The sequence below is a fragment of the Monodelphis domestica genome, chromosome 7, assembly GCF_027887165.1.
Source record: "Monodelphis domestica isolate mMonDom1 chromosome 7, mMonDom1.pri, whole genome shotgun sequence".
NCBI classification, from domain to species: domain Eukaryota; kingdom Metazoa; phylum Chordata; class Mammalia; order Didelphimorphia; family Didelphidae; genus Monodelphis; species Monodelphis domestica.
In genome coordinates, this window is record NC_077233.1 from 259,948,721 (window position 1) to 259,967,161 (window position 18,441).

The 18,441-nt window shown below is 36.9% G+C and overlaps 1 protein-coding gene across 1 annotated transcript in view; it reads right to left on the minus strand.

The window, feature by feature from the left end:
- LOC100019688 (stimulated by retinoic acid gene 6 protein-like) overlaps positions 1 to 18,441 on the minus strand; it is a 79,001-nt gene that overhangs the window by 45,830 nt on the left and 14,730 nt on the right. Inside the window, exons 2-7 of the mRNA XM_056806692.1 lie at positions 11,581 to 11,656; positions 8,697 to 8,797; positions 7,115 to 7,245; positions 6,228 to 6,348; positions 4,518 to 4,563; positions 770 to 898 (exon numbers count right to left, since the gene is read on the minus strand). Coding sequence (XP_056662670.1) covers positions 770 to 898; positions 4,518 to 4,563; positions 6,228 to 6,348; positions 7,115 to 7,245; positions 8,697 to 8,797; positions 11,581 to 11,656 — 604 coding nt within the window. The remainder of the gene's footprint in view (positions 1 to 769; positions 899 to 4,517; positions 4,564 to 6,227; positions 6,349 to 7,114; positions 7,246 to 8,696; positions 8,798 to 11,580; positions 11,657 to 18,441) is intronic.

Sequence of the window (18,441 nt, forward strand, 5' to 3'; positions counted from 1 at the left end):
TTCTGGTACACTCAAATATTTGAAACTTTTCCAATTTGTCTTTGCCCTTTTGAGTGAATAAATGAATTTCCTTGGCACTTACAATTTTGATGGTCTTTTGAGTAACCAGCATTCAGTGGGGGCATCCATGCCAGTTAGCGTAAGTGGGGTTATCTTCTCTGCTTAAGGAAGTGGCTGTTATTTTGAACCTATATCAGCAACATTTTGGGGGAAAGATGTATAGAATTCAAATCCAGTACCTTTCTTAGAGGAGGCAGCTAGGTGGCTCAGTGGATAGAGTATCAGCCCTGGATTCAGGAAGACTCATACTCCAAAATTTAAATCTGCCTCAGATTCCTATGAGCTATATGATAGCAGGTAAGTCACTTTATCCTATTTGTTTTAGTTTCCTCATCTGTAAAGGGAGCTGGAGAAGGAAATGGCAAACCACTGGCAAACTGAATGCCAAGAATATCCCAAATGGGATCACAAAGAGTCAGATGATTGAAACAACTGAACAACAACCCACCACAACAAAACCTCTCTTAGAGGCTGGATAAAAAAGTGATCAGACTCATGGTCCAGTCTCTATCTCAAGGCAGGAAGTGGAATCTCCCTTGAAAAGGGTTGGGCAATATTCCAAGGATAATTATTCTGGCTACATTTTAGATAATCCATGTGGACATACATATCTTGTGTACATGGGCACACAGGCATCTTAAATAGACAACCATAAAGCGGGCTGTATTTTTTAAAAAATGGCATTGATGTGGATATGGGTACTACTCACCTTTTGAACCTCCAAACCCAGATGAATCTTCAGGGCTTTTGCAAACATGTACACAAAACGTCCTAAGAGGAAAGCCAGACACAGCAAGGAAGGCCAATAAAAAATAACTGTTTCATATGCCCCAATTAGCTGCAACAGAAATCAAAACAGACAAATATAGGACTTCAGAAATCTCATGTGCAAGAAGGAAGGAGAGAAGGAAAGGAAGAATATCTGCCTTAAATATGGTGAAAATTTGCCTCTGTTATCCTTGCTTGAATAATGATGCATCAAAGGGTGAAGGAGGCTTAGAGATCCTTTATCTAATTCTACTCCTTCAACACGATGCCATTTTATGTGGAGGAAACTGAGTCTCAGAACAGTGGAGCAACTTGTTCAGGGACACGCAGCTAGTTTGTGGTGGATTTGGTACTAGAAGCGAGGATTCTGGTGCTGACTGTGAGTTGTGATACAGTGGAAGATGTTAAGGAAGACTGAGAACAAATATGCCTTCAGATACTCAGTAGCTGTGGGAACTTGGGAAGTCACTTAATCTTTGTCCTAGTTTCCTCAACTGTAAAATGGGTACAATATTAGTATCCATCACCCCAGGGTTACTGTGAGAATCAAATGTTTGTAAAGTTTTTAGCACAAGGTTTTAGCACATACGAGGTGCATAAAAAAGCTTATTTTCTTTCTCTTCTACCACCATCTTTCCAGTTCTCTCTTATGTTGAGGCAATGGCTTCATCCAAGAAGTAAATGGGATAGTGTGTAAGAAAGTGCTTTGTAAACTGTAACTTGATATCCAGATGTGAACTGTCATTAGGATTTTTCTTTTGAGAGGTAGTTTATACCAATGAAAAGCATTTGTCCATTGAGAGTTCCTTACTTTAATGAAATCAGAGTTCCAGGTTATTATTGTGTGATTTCCTGCCACTGATAACAGACTGCAACCTTCTAACACCTATGGTCTTAGACTGCTGCCTTAGACTCAAATAGGTTAAGTGACTTCCCCATACTTAGAGGAATAGTAAACATCTGAGACAGAATTTGAACACAGGTTTTCCCAGATGCAAGTGTAATGCTTTTTAAAAAAAATCATAACAGGTTACTTTATGTTCAGCATCATAATTCCCCTAAATGAATGGCTGATAAAGAACTTGATATTTTAGCTTTTCCATAGTTACTTTATTTTCCAGAGGCCATTCTTGAAGACTAAACAACTCAAAGGAATACATTTCTAAAAGTGAAATTTCAGGCACCATGACAGGTAATAGGAAAATTTCTTGGTTCGTAGACTTGTTCAGTGCCCCAGTCTTTCTACTCTTAAGGATTGCTCTGACTCAGTATCTCATTTTTGCATTAGGTTTGGTCACAAGGTTACTGTTTTCCATATTCCATTTAATTCTTATCATATACTAAGACATGAAAAAATTATTGTTTGACAGGTTTGTTATTTATTAATTGTTCAGAAGAGAATTTTGTCTTAAAAAAAGTTTTTCCAGATAGTTTCTTTGAAGCAATCTTGGTTTAATTCTGTAGCTTTGAGAAATAAAGGAAATCTAATGCTCCAACAGTGATATTTCAAAGCATGTTTGACACCAGGGTTTCTGAATGTTGGTTGAACAACTACTTTAATACCCGAACACCTCTTTTTATGATAGCCTAAGTGTGTAGGTGGTGTTTATATGTGAGGAATAGAGAAGAGAATAAGCATTTATATAGCACCTACTATGTGCCAGGACATACTAGAGAAGGAAATGGAAAACCATTCCAGTATTCTTGCCAAGACTATTGGATCATGTAGAATTGGACACAACTTGAACAGCAACAAGAAATAAGTGAGGAATTGTGCTGAATGCTTCACAAATGTCCTCTCCTTTGATCCTTAAGACAATCCTAGTAGGTAGATACTATTATTATTTTTATTTGTGTAAACTGAAGCAAAGAGAAATTAAGTAACTTGTCCATGGTCACACAGCTAATAAATGTCTGAGGCTGGTTTTGAATTAGGGTTTTCTTGACTCTAGTCCCAGTACTTTTTTCTGCGATGCCGCCTAGCAGCTGTACGTGACTGCTACAAATATTATGGGCTAGGGCTGTTACAAATATCAAATATTAGGTCTAGGGCAGTGATGGTGAACCTTTTAGAGACCAAGTGTCCAAACTATAACTCTCACACTAAGTGTAAGCCACCTGCCTTATCCCAGATAGGGGAGTTAGGGAGTGTTCCTATTGGTTGCTGGGCAAAGGGGTGGGTGAAGTGAGGAATGTCCTCAGGTATGTGGAGAGGGGGAGGGCAGCATCCCCCCTCTGGCATACTGTGGCATACATGCCATAGGTTTGCCAGCATGGGTCTAGAGAATGGAAAAGGACGCCAAGGTTTGTTCAGTATAATGTTGCTATTTTGTCTAGTAGCAAAAATGCTGGACACGGGTACAAATCCTGACTGTCACTTATTAGCTATGTCACTTTAGACATGTCCTTTAATTTTCTCTGGACCTCTGTTCCATTATTGGAAAAAAATAAATGTTTTGGACTCCATGACCTCTAAGAGACTTTTCAGCTCTGCGTCTGTCTCAGATGCTATGACTCTTACCTTTTTCTCAGCAGAAAAGTCCCTGAGCTTCAAAGCATCCTGCTTGGGAGCATCCCCCTTAGGTTCGGGGTACTTGAGGTACTCCTGTTGCTTGATACTAATTACTAATGCTCTAACACTTGCCAAGTACTTTATACTCATTCGTTGTCTCATTTGAGGCTCACACAATCCTTTAGGCTACATGGTGGAGCAAAGATTCTTAAATCTTCTTATGGCATGGACTATTTAGCAGTCTGGTTCAATCTTTGGACACTTTTCAGTATTATACACACACATATATATGCACATATATATCTGAGAATTATTTAATATATTTAAATATATATTTAAACCCTTACCTTTTGCCTTAGAATTGACACTAAGTATTGATTCCAAGGAAGAAGAGTGGTAAGGGCTAGACAATGCAGGTTAAGTGACTTGCTCAGCATCATACATTAATGAGCATCTGAGGCTGGATGTGTCATAATGCATAATAGAAAGTATATAAGATTACAAAGGAAGCCAATTATATTGAAATGCATTTTCAAAAACTCCCAAGTTTATGTATCAGCTTAAAAGGGATGAATTTTGACTACTGTTCCCCTGTACTATAGGACAGCTAGGTAGTGCAGCAGATAGAGTCCTGGGCTGGGAATTAGGACGACTCACTTTCCTGAGTTTAAATTTGCCCTCAGACACTTACTAGGTAGGTGACCCTGGTCAAGTTGCTTAACTCTGCTTCAGTTTCCCCATCTGTAAAATGAACTGGACAAAGAAATGGCAAACCCCTGCAGTATCTTTGCCAAGAAACTCTAAATGTGATCATGAAGTCTGATATTATGGAAACAAATGAACTAGAACAAGAATACGCTTGTACTAAAGGTATTATCTTCATTTTACACATGAGGGAACTGAAGTTAAATGGCTTGCCCATAATCACACAGTCAGAAGTAAACTTTGAACTTATGTCTTCCTGATTCCAGCATTCTACTCATTGTGCAACTCCAACTGAGCTTAGAGAAACATGCTTTGATTATGAACTCTTAATCCAGGCTTTACTCTGATCCTAGAAATGGACAGTGTGGGAAAGGATTTGCATCCTCATTCTTTCACTCATTTAATGTGCAAATTGTTAGTTAGTGGGCATGTGAATGTATTAAAATGCAGTTCTTTCCCTGGACTGACTTACCTGTCCATGTGGACACTGCACAATATGTAAGACTGTGATGGAAAACCTGAAAAACAAACAGCAAACACCAGTTGTGGTTGTTGCTACACTCTCCTCAATTGCTTTGTGGCAAAAATGATTCACAGCAGAGTAGAATGTTAGAGCAGAAAGGGGCTTTGAAGACCACTTTGTCCAGTTTCCTTGTTTTCTAAATGTTCGGGTCCAGAGAAAGGAAGTGATGTATGTCTCTCCAAAAGGACAAGGACCAGCGGAGAATGGAGAGGCAATTAGGCATGATGGCTAGAAAGCTGATCTCAATGCCAGGAAGATTTGGATTTAAGTCTTAACATTTAAGTCTGAAATCTCACTGGCAAGTCACTGCTCTGGGCAGCCCTTTGAGATTCTTCTTGGACAATCTGAGCTGATAGAGTGTGAATGAACCACATTTCTGTGTGGTAGGAGCTCTAATGAACTATTTCAAATAGCATGAGCCAGGGCTATTTCCTTTGGCTTTATAATTCCTGGCTCTGATTTGGAATTATATTGTCCCAATTCTATGCTATTCAATTTTAGTAACATATCTTAGAAAAGTCCCAGTCTCCAAAGAGGGGTGACCCTGAGGGAAATATGATGAGACACATACAAAGACAAAATTAATATAAGGTGGAGGGTGATGGAGAGAGACAGATGATCCAGACAAAGTACCTTAGACATGTTTGAGGATAGAAAATATTTTTGGGGAGAGGGAAATAGGAAAGAAGGGAAGAATATGCAGAAGAGGTAAAACCTAAATTAAGCTTTAAAAAATCCTTATCTTATTTCTTTAGTATCAGTTCTGACAGAGAAGAGCAGCAAGGGCTAGACAGTTGCAGTTAGGTGACTTGCCTAGGGCCACACAGCTGAGTTAAGCTTTAATGCAGAAGTTCTTACCCTAGGTCCATAAACTTCTTTTAAAAATATTTTGACATCTGAATTTCAATATAATTGACTTTCTTTTTAAGTCTATGTATTTTATGCATTTGAAAACATTTTTTCCCCTGAGGAAGTCCATAGATTTTACCAGACTGTCAAAGGAGAACATGACATCAAAAAAGATTTAATAATGAATAATATGGAAATAGGTTTTGAGTGATAATACACATATAACCCAGTAGAATTGCTTGTCAACTCCAGGAAGGGAAAGGGAAGAGGGGAGGGAGACAACATGAATCATGTAACCTTAGAAAATGTGTAAATTTGGTACTGGAATAAAGTAAAGGAAAAAATATTTAAAACCCCTGCCTTAAATAAAGAAAAGGATTTTGAATGGCAGATAGAGATAGAGGGAGTATATTCCAGGTAAAGGGAATGGTTTGTATGAATGCACAAAAGTGGGAGATAGCATATTGAAATCAGGAAACAACAGACCAGTTTAGCTGTGATATAAAATACATGAAAGAAAGTACTATGAGAGAAGGTTGATTGGAATTCATTCTAAACATTGGGTTCTGTTTATGTTTTACCCTAGAGGTGATAGGGACCTAAAAAGTAGTAAGTGAGTGATGCTAGGGAATGGAATATTGGTCATATTTAAATAAGGGCTGTGATGTATTTTCACCTTTTCAGATATCTTGATTTCCAAAAAGCATTATCCAATTACTTACAGACATCTATTAAAAATTAATAAAATTCATGACTAGTGTTGTTACAAGGACTTTTAAAAGGAGCCATGATAAACAGTATGCCTCTTACCATATTAAAGAATAGGCAAATCCAAGGATGGAGCTTGTCAGTCGAAAATCTGATGAAAGGCAGGCAAAAAATGGAAAATGTGAAAGGCCAACTTCAATGCCTCCTATCAGTAGCACAATAGCTGAGAAGAGAAAGGGTAAATGGTGCTGAGAAGAGAAAGGGTAAATGGTGCTGATAACTTAATTACCTTGTTTTGCTACAATAGAGACAATCATTTCTCAAATGGAGCAGTCTTCTGCTTCATGGTGGTGACTGGAATGCACCTAGGCACTGGTTTCCAGCCCTGGATTTATAAATGAATGTCAGTCCACATAGCCTGGCAGTGATGGTGAACCTTTTAGAGACGAATGCCCAAACTACAACCCTCACACTTCAAAAGAGCTGCCCCCCTTTCCCAGACAGGAAAGGGAGGAAGAGATCTCATTGGGCTGCTGGGCAGAGGGGTGGATCATATGAGAAATGGCCTCAGGTAGGGTAGAGAGGGGGAGAGGAGGAAGCACTCACCCAGCCCAGAAATGGCTGTTTCTAATATGGATCATTTGTAAGTTGGTAAAATCAAGGCAAATTAATACTGATAGAAAAAATACAATCACTAATGGGAAGGAACTCAGCAACTCAGTGCCTTATTTCAAGAACTGGCATAATAACTGGAATAATCATCTGAGGCAAAATGGCAGGAAGTCAGAGAAAACTCAGGGTCATGATTTCATAGATTTTTAGGAAGAGGTCCTAAAAGAACTTAATTTTCACTTTTCACAGCAGCTAAGCTTTTCTCAATAAATATGGATATATTCCATTTGTAAAAAATCTCTAGAGAGAATTGATATTTTGCTAAATGGAAAAGAAATAAAAATAATTTTTAAAAATCCCCTAAACCTTCTCACTACCTTGTGCCCATTGTGGTACTTGCAGAGGTTGGTAGCCTTCAGAAAATAAAAACATGACTTTATTTGCTGTAGCTCCAAATGCAATTCCATATGACCATCGATTATTGAATGTTCCAATGAAATCCAGGGGCCTGCAAAAAAAATTTCCATGTGAGCCAGGTCTTTTAATGTTTAGCATTTAATGCAGCAATTCTTTCCCTAAAAACTAGTTGAGTAAAAACTTCAATAAGAAGCTCAATTCGTATCACTTAACTACTGTCTCATTGCTTCCTATCACTACATAATGATCCTGGATCAGAAAAGGCTAAAACTGAGAAAGTAGAAAAATCATTTTTAGACTATCATTTTTGCTTAAAACTATTCTTGAAGTTTGACGCTTTCCCCAAGGAACCAAAGTTTTGGATTTGGAGTCCCCAAGATCCTGAAATACATTGAGGATATGTTGAATTGCAAAAAGTGGATTTCATCTCTGCTAGTGATTTTATTTTATTTTATTTATTTTATTTGATTCTTTGATCAAACTCCCTGATATAAAAAATGAGAAAATGAATACAAATATTCTTTATTTTTTCTTAAATTTTATTTAATTGGTTAATTAAGAATATTTGTCTATGGTTATGTGATTTATGTTCTTTCCTTCCCCTTCTTGACCCCCCTCCCTTAGCCAATGCTCAGTACCACTGGGTTTTACATGTATCATTGATCAAGACCTAAGAAACAATCTCTTGATTCAGTTGATGGACAGGAAAAAAGTACCACTAGAATATCTGGACCTGTAAAATTAAAAGGAGACTAGATTTGGGTAGAAACCAAAAATTAGTTACTTAATGGTTGTTCCATCAGAACATGGAGTAAAGTGTACTCTATAGACTTGGAAATGACTGTGAGTTCATTAAAGTGAGGGATTTCATGCCATTTGCTGTAGTAAGTCAGAAGAGAGCAGCCAGGATCAAATGAAAGCCAAGAAAATGTTTCTGTGATGTTGAAATAGAGACACAGGATGATTGCCTGAAATGACTCTTTGTTCTGGCTAATTTGGGTGTGGGGTGTTTTGGTCATCCTTGATACACAAATGGATCTCTGATGTCATCTATGTGGATGTTCCCACTAGTGATTTAGATCCCAGTGTATCAGTTCTGCACTACTTTGGTCCATGCCCTTCCTCTAAATGTTCCATAGATGGGTCACCCAACATACCAGGGACCTTTCTTGATTTCTTTTGACTTCTGGATGATACTATCAAATTATAGGCTGCCAATTAGTAATCTCTGACTCTTTCTATGCAATTTACTCAGATTAATAGCACTAAGAAAGGCAGTAAGGATGAGAGCAGTGGTTGCCCTGGAGACAGAGTTATTCTTGATAATTTACTTCAATGCAATTCCAGTTATGCTCACTAAGGTATGTTGTTTCTCTTCTTCCTCTATCTTTAGTTACAGTGATTGATATTAGACTAACTTTATTCTCCTGTATTGGCTCCCTACAGCTATGGCTTCCTGGTAAATATTCTCACTTAAGAGCTAATTTACTCTTAGGGGAAAAGAAAGTCTGAAATCCAAGGTGGAACTTTTGCCCAACTTACATTACAATCCCAAAACGGCTACCAAGGAGGTAGGTCTTGTCATCTAGCTGCTTGTGATGAACTCTTCTTTGGAGGAAGGACAGAACCATAATTATGAAAAACTAAAGGAACAAAAAAAGACAGCACTAGTAATGCTTACATGTCCTATCTCATTCTGGGAGCAATGTATTGTACATAAAATTCCTTAATTATTCTGTTGCCCACCTGAGGAGAAATGAAAGTTTATCCAGAAGTACTAGAAATAGCAGCTAATCCTACCATTTCCCCTCCTCCTTCCCACTCCCAGAAAGTAGCCTCTCTTTCCCTTCCTCCTCTTCTTTTCCCCATGTATCTGCTTCCACATTTTCTCCTTCTCATTTCCCTTCTCTTTCTTCTCTCCCCTTCCCCACCCCTATTCCAGCAGACTAGCCCATCAGAGGAAAAAAATGACTACATATTATTTTCTCTCTTGACTCCTCTGGACACTGCAAAGTTTGTGACTTTGGGGCAAAGAAGGCAAAAAAAAAACCCAGTTGAAATGAAAAATTTATAAATCCTTCCCAATGAATGATAATTACATAAATGACTATCACATAAACCAAATAACAAGTAAACACATTGATCCTTGCAAAAATCAGACATTGGAGAAGTTGTACAGAAAAGAATATAATAGAAAATATGCAGCGAATGAACTCTTCAGATGAGATCACAGCTCAACTGAGAGAGAGCCCCTGATCTCAGCCAAGAGGAAATCCTCCACAATCTAGAGAGGCAAGCTGGAAATTAGAGACTTGTTGAACTGTCTTCCCCTACATGCTCTCCACTTCTTACATCTGTCTGTCTGTCTGTCTGTCTCCTCTTCATGTGTTTGGAGTCATTCTCTTAGAGTCTGGAATCACAAGTCTTATTTGAAAGAAAATACTATCCCTCTTCTCCAAAGCTTTTGTACCATTTCAGCCTTTATGCATCATGTATTTATTATCCCTCTCTCCATCCATCCATAATCATAGATATATAGCATAAAAATGCCTCAGTGTTGCCTTGAAACTGGGTTATGGAAGCAACATATGGAGCTAGAACAGTAGAGTCCAGTTAGAAAGATACTTTTTTAGCCAAAAAGATACACGTAAAAAGCATAGTCTGCATTTTAGAGTCTGGAGAAGAGTTCAAAAGGCACCATCTGCAAAATTTGTATTTAAAAAGTTTAGTTGATATTTATATTGTCATTTTATTTTTTTAAATTTGTTTATATTTTTGGCTCCACATTTTTTCTCTCCCTCTACTTCCCCTCTCATCCTTCAAGAAGATAAGAAATATGAACCTATTATATATATAAAGAAACATAAACTCATTTCCACATTAGCCATGCAGCTTTTAAAAAGGCAGGCAAAATAAAGAGAAAACAATTTTAATCTGTTCAAAGTTTCCATCGTTTCTCTTTTTGGAGCTGGATACTAATTTTCATCATTAGTCCTTCGAAATTGTCATGGGTCATAGTGATGAGTGTTGCTGTCTTTCACAGTTGACTGTCCTTACAATATCACTGTTATTTTGCACATTGTTTTCCTGGTTCTGCTCACTTCACTTTGTATTAGTTCATAAAAGTCTTTTCAGGTTTGCTAAAACTATCCCATTGATCATCACAGCACAATAGAATTACATCACAATCATATATCACAACTTGTTCAGTTATTTCCTAATTGATGTACATCCTCCCAATTTTCAATTGTTTGCCATCACAAAAAGAACTGCTATAAACATTTTTGTATGTATAGGTCTTTTTCCTCTTTCTTTGATCTCTCTGAGGTATAAACTTAGTGGTATTGCTAGGTCAAAGGGCATGCACAGTTTTATAGCCCTCTGGGTTATATCTCAGAATTGTTTTAATTTGCATTTCTCTAGTTATTAGTGATCTATAACATTTTTTCATATGATTATTCATAGCTTTGATTTCTTCTGAAAACTGCCTAGTCCTATCCTTTGACCATTTATCAGCTGGGGAATTACTCTTATTTTTAAAAATTTGGCTCAATTCTTTTTATGTTTCAGAAATGAGGCCTTTGTCATAGTAATGACCTGTAAAAAGATTTCCCCAACTTTCTGTTTTCCTTCTAATTTTGGCTACATTAGTTTTATATGTGCTATCCCTTTTTAACTTAATGTAATCAAAAGTATTCATTTTATCTCCTGAGATCCTCTCTATCTCTTATTTGGTAAGGGAATCTTCTTTTGTTGATAGAACTGATAGGAACCAGGCACAGATGAATATCACTATACCAAGACAAAATCAAAATGGGTATATAATTTATACATAAAGGGTGATATCATAAGCATATTAGGGGAGCATGGAAAATATTTTATAAATTTGGTTCAGTTCCTTACATATTTCCACTATTTTTTGACATTTATATACTATTATCATTGTCACAAAGATAAAATATTGATTAGTGATTGAACATTTAAAAAAGAAAAATACAATTAATAACTTAGAAACTTTGGTCTCCCCCAAACAAAGTCAACTTACCACATTAATATTATTAGTATTATGGTTATTTTTATGCTATAAACAAGACCATAAAAGGATTTCATCAATAAATATATTTATATGTTATGTATTTTTTATCATATTAGTGTTTAAGATTTGAATGTGAATTTCTATAAATATTTTAGTCAACTCTAAGCTTCATGTAAATAAAACACAAACTAAGAAAATGATTTATATAGATGAGTTTATGAAAATATCATTACATAAAGAATAGGAACCATTTTGCTATGGGGTTTGAGGACATGCTTAATAGACTGAAAAAATTAAAAGGTGGAAACAGTGTGAATAATTTTAAACATATTTATGACTCTGCTTTGGATAGTTACAGAAGTTTATTTTTGATTTCCTAGATATACTTACTGATGGAATGAGAGAGTAGTGCAGAAAGAGTTCCATGTCTATCAAAGTTACACAAGTGCTGTTTAGATGTGTGGTCCTGAAAAAGACAAACAATATTTGAATGTATATTCATTGACTTTTTTAATTGTCTTATGCTTAGCTAACTGTTAGAGAGATTCCTTTTACTTAAAAAAAAAACAAAAACCCTTACCTTTCATCATAGAATCAATTCTGTGTTTTGGTTCCAAGGCATAAGAGCATTAATTAAGGACTAGGCATTTGGGGTTCAGTGACTTGCCCAGGGTTACACAGCTAGGAGTATCTGAGGTCACATTTGAACCCAGAATTCCCCCATCTCTGAACCTGGTTGTCCATCCACTGAGCCATCTAGCTGCCCCAATTCCTATTACTTTCAATGAGTTCTTTTGCCATTCTCAAATACTTATCCTATCTTCTTTTGACAAAATGTGACTCTCAAAAAGAGGACACCCTGACCAAGTTCTCTTGTCTCTTGTTTAGATAACTTTCTGCTGCCATAGCCTGAGGGTTCCAGGAAGTCTTTGCCTAAGACTCTAGGATTGCCAGATTCTCCTCTTTCTATTGTGTTTCTCTTGTATTGGTTCCAAGGCAGAAGAGCAGTAAGGGCTAGGCAAAAAGGATTAAATGACCCAGGTGGCTAGAGCCCTAAGTCTGAAATCAGGAAGACCTAAGTTCAAATTTAGACTTAGACACTATCTCTGTGACCTTGGTCACTTAAGTACTGTTTGCTTCAACTTTCCCAACTGAAAAATGGGGATAACAATAGTTCCAACCTCCCAAGGTTGTTGTGACATTCAAATGAAATATTTGTAAAGCACCTGGCACATAGGGAATACTTATGTGAACTGATGTGAAGTAGGCAGAATCAAGAAAATCAATTCACAATAGCTACAACAATATAAATGAAAAAACAGAAAAGCAAAAGTGAATGCTCTAATTATCATAACCAAAATCCTACCATATTTTGTTTATAAGAAACATGTTTGAGGCAGGGTGACACCCACAGAATAAAAGCAAGAGGCTGGAGCAAAATCTATTGATCTTCAACTGAGAAAGAGAAGGCAGGAGTAGCAATCATAATCTCTGACAAAGCTAAAGCAAAAATAGATTTGATTTAAAAAATAAGGAAATTCTATCCTGATAAAAGGAAGCATCGACAGTGAAGAAATATCAGTACTTAACATATATGCACCAAATGGTATAGCATCCAGATGTTTAAAGGAAAAAAATACTGGAGCTTAAAGAAGAAATAGATAATAAAACTTTACTAGTGAGGGACCTTAAACTTCACCTATCAGATCTAGATAAATCAAACCAAAAAATAAGAAAGAAGTGAATGAAATTTTTGAAAAATTAGAGTTAATTTCTGGAGAAAATTGAATAGGGATAAAAAGGAATATGCCTTCTTTTCAGCAGCACATGGTACCAAGCTCTTAGTGAGAAGACATGGTAAAATGTACTTCCTTCCCTTTTATGCAAACGTTGGTAATTATGAGTGTGGGCCATTTCATAGACTCTGTTGATTAGTTTTGCTGAGCTGTTTCTGCTCCACTCTTTCTTTTTCCTTGTTTATAAGGTATGATAAGAGTGTTGCAAAAACTGTTGTATGTTCTTTTTTTTTAAAACCCTTACCTTCCATCTTAGAATCAATATTGTGTATTGGTTCCAAGGCAGAAGAGCAGTAAGGGCTAGGCAATGAGGGTTAAACGACTTGCCCAGGGTCACACAGCTAGGAAGTATCTGAGGCCAGATTTGAACCTAAATTCTCTGGGCCTGGTTCTCAATCCACTAAGCTATCCCCAATTGCTTTATTTTCTGATTATGATTACTTTTCATTCTCCCAGAAAACACTATCTGTAGTGATAAGTTGTTACTGAATATTGTTTAAATAATTTTGATAACATGTGCTATAATTCTTCTAGGTTATCATTGCTCTCTGTGGAAGAATAAAGAACCTGACCTAAACATGATTTAAATTGTTCATTGAGTACTTCTCCCTTTTGTCTCTCTTTTTTAACTTCTCTCCTTTTGGGGAATGTCTTAGATTTTATAACTATTACTATCAGTTTTCTCTGGGAATACAAGATGCAGGTGATGAACAACGAATGTGAGGCTGAGAGGTCTCAACCACTTAGAGAGATTCGGCTTTTCTTAGCATTGATTCTCATTCAAGGCCCTATGCTTACATATAGACCAGAATGGAACAGGTTGCCAGTCTTTGTAGCCTCTTTGTTATTATGCTTATATTAACCAGCTTATCCATTAACAAAAGGAAATAGCATTAGATAAAAGAATGGATAAAGAGAAATGAGTGAGATTCAATTAAAAGAAAGATCAGAAAAATAAATATACATGGGGAAGATATTCCAGATTGGGACAGGGACAGTTCTGTAAAAGCAGGGCTGAATAGTGGGCTTCACATTAGTCAATCAACTTGCATTAATTAAGTTCTTATTAGGTGCCAGGTACTGTGCCAAATTCTGGGGATAGAAAAAAAGTAAAAAATAACTGTACAGAGAGACACATAAATAATAATAAATAAAAGGAAAGTAATCTTAAAGAGGAGGGTTTCTAGCAGCTGAAAGGAATCAAGAAAGGACTCCTACAGAAAATGATATTTAAGTTGTCTTGAAGGAATCCAAGGATTTTAATAGGCAGAGGGCAAAAAGGAGAGGATTCTAGACATGGTTGACAGTCAAGTGAAGTCCACAAGCATTTGCTAAGTCCTAACTATTTGTCAGGAACTGTGCTAAGTATTGGGAATATAAAAAACAGTACTTGCCTTTGAGGGACTCACAATTGAATGGGGAGACAATATACAAACAACTATGTACATATATGATATATGGACTAAATTGGAGGAAATCTTAGAGGGAAGACACTAGCATTTATGGGGACTAAGATAGGCTTCTTGGGAAAAAGTATGTTTTTCAGGAAAACCATATGGTGGAGATGAGGAAGTAAGGCATTCTAGGTATGGGGGGACAAAGTGAAAATGTGTGGATTTGGGAAACAGAGTATTAAGAAATGGAGTCTTGTGTTAAGACCAACAAGAAGGACAGTATCATTAAATTGCAGAGTATGTGGAGGGGGATGGAAATCTGGAAAGATCTTTTTAGGAAAGGAGCAGGTTGTTAAGGGTTCAAATAGAAGATTGAATATTTGAACCTCGTAATAACTGGAGATACTGGAGTTTATTGAGTAGGGGGAATGAGATGACCAGATCTTTAGGCCGATTTCTATGAAAGCTAAACAGAGGATGGACTGCAGTTAAGAGAGATTTGAGCAGCAAAACCAACCAGAAGGCTATTGAAGAAATTTGGTCATGAGATCATGAGTCTTCTGAATCAGGATGGAGTCAATGTGAGAAGAGAAAAGAGAACGTATATAAGAGATGTTGCAAAAGTAGAATTGGCAGGACTTGGTAAAAGATTGGATATAGTTGGTGAGAAAGAGTGAGGAGTTGAAAATGACTCCTTGGTTGTAAGCTTGGATGACTAGGAGGATAGTGATATTTTTGACAGTGATAAAAATTCAGGACATGGAAAAGTTTTTTTGGGGGGAAAGACAATGAGTTCTGTTATGGATGCATGGAATTTAAGATGACTATAGAAGCTCCAATTCTGGATGTTCAATAGGCAACTGGAGATGTGAGACTGGAAGTCATCAGAGAGGTTAGGGCTAAAAGATTTGAAAATAATCTGGATAGAGATGATAACTGATCCATGGGAACTGAAGAAATCACCATCTAAACTATGATGGAGGAAAAAGATAACCAATAAAAGGCACAAAGATAGGAGATGAAGTGTTGAATGTGAGGAACAGCTAAGTCCTGAGGGCAAGTGAACTCCATAATTCCCAGAAGCCTACTTATTGAGACATAACCCTGTTCTCCTTGCCACAACATCAGCTCAGGGGTGCCTCTCTTGTGGGTTTGAAGTGTGAGGGAAAGGGAGAATTACACAGACCCTCTCTTAGCCCCAGTGGGTCTCTCTCCACATCACCAGCCCTCCTTATCCCTTCTGTCCCTTCACCCATTCCCTGTTACTACCCATCCATCTTCCCTTTTATTATCCTTACACAACTTATGTGGAGAAGAAGGAAGTTTGCTCTAGAGAAGAGAGGAAAAACTGGATGCTTTTATAAATTAAGACTCATTGTTAGGGAAGAAGGAAGACGTGCGTCATTATATGTGCCTCTAGCAATGCCCCAGAGTGTTTTGGTTTTTTAAAAAAAATTCCATTCAAACCTGCTTTACTTTTGTGAAATGTATGAAGTTTTTCCAGGCAAAACTCACATTGACTTCCCAGAATACTGGCCTGTAGCTATAGAGGCAGATATGAATCTGGCCTGATGTGTGGAATAAAAGAGGCAGAACTGACAGAAGCTTTGCCTTTAGGACTAAGCTACTTCTTCCCTTTACAGAACTGGGATAAAAAAAATTCAAGGAATTAAAATGCTTTCTAAATGGCAGCAGAGATAGTAATCTTGTTAGTGGGGAGGTGGGACTCTGTGGTTTCATCAGGGTGGGGAACTCTCAGAATGGAACCTCTTTGCATCAATGAACACTGACAATTTGACTGTAGCATATTCTGGGGACACTGAAGGATTAGATGACTTGCCTAGCATTGCACAGCCATTCTGTGTCAGAGACAAGATCTGATCCTGGAGGTTCCTGATTCTAAGGTTGTACTGTCTTCTCCTCCTTGTCATATCTCATGCTTATATAGTGTAATACCAATTTAGAGATTTTTTTATTCACTAAAATTTACAATAATAATAGCAAGAATTTACATTTACTGAGTGCTTACCTCATCACAGTAATATATTTATTATCTTAGATTCTCAGAATTAGGACTTGAAAGTCCATTTGATTTTATTCATCCCTGAATATATTTTCTTCCCTAACATTATTGATGAGTGGTCAGTTAGATTCTATTTTTGAAGACCTTTCATGAAAGAGAATTTATTCTCCATTGTAATCTATTCCACTTTAGAACTTGTTTTTAGGAAAATTTTCATCATTTCAAATTCCACTTGTTGGACTGAACCTAACCCAGTAACAAACACTTAGTCACCTCTAGGACCCAAGCCAGGACCTGAGATAAGTTCCAAACCTCTCGTCATCAGGGTTTCATCTTTGAAAAGAGTTGCTGAAACTGGGTCAAATCCTCCTCCCTCCTCTTTGCTTCACTTACCCCAAATTTTAAAGAGAATTGATGGCTTAATATGACATTCATAGGACTCTTGAAGGTCTCAAGTCACTATATTCTCAACTTTAGGCTAGGAAACCTCACCCCCCCCTTTTCCTAATCTTGTCTTTATTGATCCCCTGGCAGCCTTAGCAAATGCCATCTCCCTTCCCTGTCACCAGTTAGTGTCTTGTCATCTCCATCCAACTCTGCTCTACCCATCCCAAATCCCTATCTAGATCTGACCCACTTTCATTGTTCCCTCTAGACCTCCCACTTTATTGTTAATACATTTCTCTTTATATTGGATCTTTTTTCTTCTGTATTCCTTACATTTTCTAGCATTCACGAGACCTAGCTCCTTCTGAAATCTCCAAATACCCCCTTTAGTACTGAATGAACCTTCTCTCAGATCCTACTACAATACTAAGCCAAGAGGAGGAGTGGACTTATTCCTTGTTCCCTGTTATGCCTCCCAGAGCCTCCTTCTGCTGCCACTATTCAGCAACCTCTCCTCCCTCAAAATTCACTTCATCTGGATATATCACCCCTTCCAGGACCTGCTGGCAGAGATCCACTGGCCCCCAGGTCATTCTTCCTTCTTTCTTTCCAGTTGAATACCAAGGAAAGTAACAACTTAAATTGAACATCAGCAGAAAGGACCAGCAATTCTAAGGAAGGAAACATCTAAGAAGGAATAAAAATATAACTTTAGAACTCAATGCACAAAGCATGAGAAAGAAAGAAGGTGAACTAAAGATCTTAATGCAAATAAAAACATTTGACTAAATGCATATTAATGAGTATATGAATCTGTAAATATTTAATAAGTTACTATGCTAAGCTCTGGGGATACAAAAACAACAATAACAATCTCTCTCTACCTCCCTCCCTTCCAGGATATGTCAAAAAGTTCATTTAAAAGTTAATAGAAAAGAGGTATGCCCCTTAACTTTGATGTGTTTGCTTTTTAACAATGACTATTGTATTTGACCAGAGTTTTGTCCTCTCCATGTTGACATATTACAGTTATTGTGTATATTGTTTTCTGAGCTCTGTTTTCCTCACTCTGCGTCATTTTACTCAAGTTTTGGACTCTTCATTTATTATTTCTTACAGGAATAATATTTACAATTCAATTTAGATAATTAAATAGTTTATGATAATAATATTTATAATTACAGTAATTACTTACTCTTCCACCTTAATAATTTACAAAAATTTCTTAAACCATTTTCCAATTGTTGGTCACAAATTTTGTTTCTTGCTTTCTGCTATCACAAATAATGATACGCTTTAGAATTACAAAATGTTTTTTGTATGTCGGGATCTTTTCTTGCTGTCAAAAACATCCTTGTTATATATAGAGGAATCTCTTGGCGAGAGGCTAAATAGTAACTTTTTTATTTGTATCATTCCAATGGGGAATGGAATGAACTCTTTCTGAGATTTGGTTTATGAATCATGAAAGGTAACTCAGGCAAGAGAGCCTCATTTAGCTGAATTAATGTGAAATGTCTGTCCTCAATGAATATCCTTCTCCAGCTATGGTTAAGTTAGACCCTGTTTGGAACACCTACTCTCAAGAAGCTTATCCCTGAGACTTGAAAGTTTAGGATTGGTGACTAGAATATGGCATCAGAAAGAGTAA